Source organism: Helobdella robusta (genome assembly GCF_000326865.2).
Source record: "Helobdella robusta unplaced genomic scaffold HELROscaffold_202, whole genome shotgun sequence".
Lineage (NCBI taxonomy): Eukaryota > Metazoa > Annelida > Clitellata > Rhynchobdellida > Glossiphoniidae > Helobdella > Helobdella robusta.
In genome coordinates, this window is record NW_008704089.1 from 5,001 (window position 1) to 9,664 (window position 4,664).

The window sequence follows — 4,664 nt, forward strand, 5'->3', positions numbered from 1 at the left end:
AAATCTCCAGTGGTTAAAAGACGGAAAATGATGCAATAATCATCAGAGCTTTGGCCTGTTTTTTAAAATCATCTGAAGAATAACTAAGAATTGCGGTCGTAAAAATGCGGTTTCGGCAATTTATTGTATTACATTTCATGTATGATCCATTTTTTAACTGTAACATTTAATTTTTTTAAACGTTTTTCAAATTTTATAGCAAAAAAAATAGTACGCAGAATGATCAAACCATCTATACGTTTAATCTAAACACTGGCTGTTGACACCTATTTATTATTACATCAACCAAATTGTTGTTTTTTTACTATTTAATCATCTAAAACGTGCTAGTACAATAATATCGCTATCAGAGTTTTTCAATCTGAAATTATTTTACAATTTTGAGTTCAGTGGAAAACGTCTTTTATAAATTTATCGAAAATATTATTGAAGTAATAGTATTTTAAAAATTATTTAATTTATTAATAATTATTTATTAATATATGAATTTGACAATTAGAGCAGTGGGGTATGTTTTTATGATCGTTAACTTTGCAGCATGTAATTTTAAAACGTTTTAGTATTATTACTATTTCTAACAATTTTACTACTACTACTACTACTAATAATAATAATAATAAATTATTATTATTCTTTTTAATGCTATTATAACAACTTATAATACTAATGATATTATTATTATACTATAATTTTTATTTTTTATTGACTTTGATTTGGTTCATATTTTCCCTACTCTGATTAATTTCGCTAAGATGTTATTGAAATTTTTAACAAATGAATCGTGAAATTTTGTTTCCTTTTTGCATTCAAAATTCTAAATAAATTTTGCTGAACAGTAGGGTAGATTTGATCACAAAGAACTTTGCACTATCAGATTTTATTGTTATAATTACGCCAGACTATAAATTTACTAATCAGGTCTGTAATAAAATTAAGTTTACAAGTTTCAAGCAAAGAAGATAATTTCAATTATAAGATATTCTGTGCGTCTTTGTTAACATGGATATATATATAAAAGTCCGTGCTTTTGAAGAAATGTTATTGACCTTCGCCAGATTTGTGCAACGAATAGCAAACACTAGAAAACTAGCTGATATTTTTTTGGTGAGATAAATATTTATTGTTCAAAACACTTAATTCTAAAATGGATTCAAATATAATCTGCCACAAAGTTCTTAATAACGACAAGAATGACGATAACACTGTCAACAAAAATGACCAAGAAAATTGTGATAGCGAGACTGAAAGTGAGGTTGAGGAGGTTCTAAGAAGGAGTGAGGTGGTTTTCAGGAAAGAACTGTACGTTTATGAAACCATCAAAAATGATTTGCAACGTTGGATAGACTTAGATGAAAAAAAAACAAAGGAAAGCAGAAAATAGGAGAAAAATCGATGAACAACAATCTCGAACGTCAGCTTTAGCCAAAAAGAACAATAACGTAAAAGAACAAATAAAGTGCAGTGAATGTGATTACGCATGCACATCAAACGCCAGACTTCAAAACCATCTGAAGCGCCACAACAAAGTTAAGCAATTTTCATGCGTCACATGCAAGCTGGCATACAAACTCCAGTTCGGATTGGCGAGGCATCTGGAAACGAACAGGGATCATGTGGCGGGACCAGTCCTGAAAGTTGATGGTTCAAGTTACGAACCTGGCGATGTGAGGGCTGTTTTCCAGGTGTGCAGGAAACGAAAAAAAAGTTATCAGGAAGAACAACCACCGGAAAAAATTGCCAAAACTAATTTCCTGACAGACGGCGGGGATTAGTTTATTTTTTAAGAACATTTTTCTTTTAAAAACATTTTTCTTTATTTATCTTGCTTTTGAATGTTTTTGAATTAATAAATATATCACAAACTTTTAAAACCTATCTATTTTGTTTAGTTCAGTTGTATACATTCATTATATAATTTCTTTATTTGCAAGCATTTACATGTTTGAGCATAAGTTTATAAGTGTAAAAGCTTTAAAGGTGTATGTATGAATATAGGTTTTGCCGTTATTTATGTGTTTTAATTAATCATATTTTAGTATATATATATATATATATATATATATATATATATATATATATATATATATATATATATATATATATATGCATGTGTGATTATGTATGCAGAAACTCGAACATAACGATTATGTTATAACGAATACAAGTACTTATCATTGTTGCATACATGCGTGCATGTATATATGTTTATGTATATGTATTTCTAAACTTTTTGTGTATATAAGAATTTGTATGTTTTGTAGAAATAGAATATGGATATAGAATAGAAATGAATTGTAGAAATGTACGTTATACAAATATATTTGATTAATTGAAAGTAAGCGGTTTTGAATTGATTTAATATAAGACTCAATAGTTTTACAATGACAATAAAGATTGGACGGTATTATAAAGAAATGGAATCTGTCTTTAAGCTAAATATTCAAGATGCTGTTTGGTACAAAATTTCCGTTAGTGTTGGTTTATTGTCACTACGGTCCAATTTTATTATTAGAGCCGTGCCACTTGTTTTTATCGATTTACTTTGCATTAGATCGAATTGGATTCAGTTTTCAAAATTATAGCATTATTACCAATATTATTTATGTACCAACAATAATAATAATTGAATCATTAATAAAAATATTATAGCTAATAATAACAATAACATTATTTATATTCTTGATGTTCTGATTGATTCACATTAGCAAGAATTTCACAAATTTACTACATTATTTACTACAATATTCAGCAATGGAAACTTAATGTATTGTTTTGACTTTGTGCACAAAATTTAAAAAATAAACTTTACAGAACAGAGAGTGTCAAATAATGAGAGCAAAGCAGATATGACTAAAGTGATTATAACAGAAGAACCAGATTTTATTGATTTAATTACGTCATTTTATTAGTTAGGTTTACAAGTTTTAAACAATGAAAAGATTTCGGTTGTAAAGTATTCCATGCGTCTTTGTTAGCATGGCTATATAAGTCAGGCTGTTTGGTGAACTTCAATCAAACGTTATCATCTACTTCGGCCGGATTTGTATTAAGTATAGCAAAATCTAGAAAACTAGCTGATCTTATAGGCGTAAGTATTTTAAGTATTGAGATAAATCATCATCTTCTACACTCACCCTTCTACACAGTAAACTCGATTTTGAAATGGATGCAAATTTAATCTGCCCTGAAGAAGACAGCGGTGTTGAAGTTCATAATAACAACAATGATAACAAAAACACTGGCAACCAAATTGACGAAAATGATAGTGAAACTGAAAGTGAAGTTGAAGAAATTTTAAGAAGAAGTGAGGTGGTTTTTATGAAAGAATTACACGTCTATGAAGGCATCAAAGTTGAATTGCAACGTAAGATCGACTCAGCTGAGGACAAAAAACAAAAGAAAGCGCACAATATACGGAAAGTAAGACAATCTGAAACATCAGCTATGACCACAAGGGAGAATAATGCAAAAGAACAAATAAAGTGCACTGAATGTAATTACACATGCACATCAAACGCCAGACTTCAATACCATCTGAAGTGCCACAACAAAGTGAAACAATTTTCTTGTGTCACATGCAAGCTGGAATACAAACTCCAGTCCGGATTGGCGAGGCATCTGGAAACGAACAGGGATCATGTGGCGGGACCAGTCCTGAAAGTTGATGGTTCAAGTTACGAACCTGGCGATGTGAGGGCTGTTTTCCAGGTGTGCAGGAAACGAAAAAAAAGTTATCAGGAAGAACAACCACCGGAAAAAATTGCCAAAACTGATTACCCGACAAATGGCGGAGAATAATTTATTTTTATGACTTGATTTTATATACTTTGAAAACATTTTTCCTCATTTAACTTTTATTACATTGTTCTTGATTAACGGTTTTGAGTTGATTCAAACGAAAACTCAAATATTTTACTCTGACAATAAAAGATCGAACAGGGTGTAATAAGTTTATTAACATCTATGAAAAATAAAACAAGAAAATGAAAACTGTCTTTAAAACAAATCGTTTGGCATAAAATTACGGTTGGGGTTAGTTCATACAGATCACTACTCCTCAATGCGAAGCAGCATCTATTGGAAATTTTATTTTTAATAATTTGCATTAATAATATTTCTTTCATTTTAACAATTCTAAAAAATGTCTACAAAATAAGTTACTAAGATAATGTTGAATCGTTAGAATATTAATTGTTCACTATTGCAGCCACCAAGGAATGTAATATGTACGACTGAAATTCAAATATAAAAAATTAACAAGAGTGTTGAAAAACTCATTCAGCAAAAAATTCATACAAGGAACATGTATATATGTAATGCGTACATAGTAAGCACATTGTATATAGTGCATAAGTGTAATAAGAATGACTTATTTCGGCATCAGCCAGACTAGCTTGAGTGATTTACAAGCAGAAGCTCAAATACTTATTAATGTTTTTATTGGTTTGTGTGGGCGTTCTATTAAGGCTTTGTTTTTTGACCAGGATTGCGTTTGAGTCCCAGTAAACAATAAATTCTTATAAATTAATACTTCCAAATAAATAAATACATACGCACAGGCGCGTACAAATACACATTTTTACTTTCGGAAACGTGATCGTACATTAAAGTAATTTGCATAAAAATAACTTATATTAATGCTATTGTAGTTATGTAATCTGTGT

At 29.6% G+C, this 4,664-nt stretch overlaps 1 protein-coding gene across 1 annotated transcript in view; it reads left to right on the forward strand.

Annotated features, from left to right (window-relative positions):
• HELRODRAFT_133671 (hypothetical protein) overlaps positions 1-3,618 on the forward strand; it is a gene marked incomplete at both ends in the record, with an annotated part of 3,837 nt that extends 219 nt beyond the window's left edge. Inside the window, 2 exons of the mRNA XM_009018200.1 lie at positions 1,431-1,544; positions 3,484-3,618. Of these exons, the coding sequence (XP_009016448.1) occupies positions 1,431-1,544; positions 3,484-3,618 (249 nt within the window). The remainder of the gene's footprint in view (positions 1-1,430; positions 1,545-3,483) is intronic.
• Between the last annotated feature and the right edge of the window lie 1,046 nt (positions 3,619-4,664).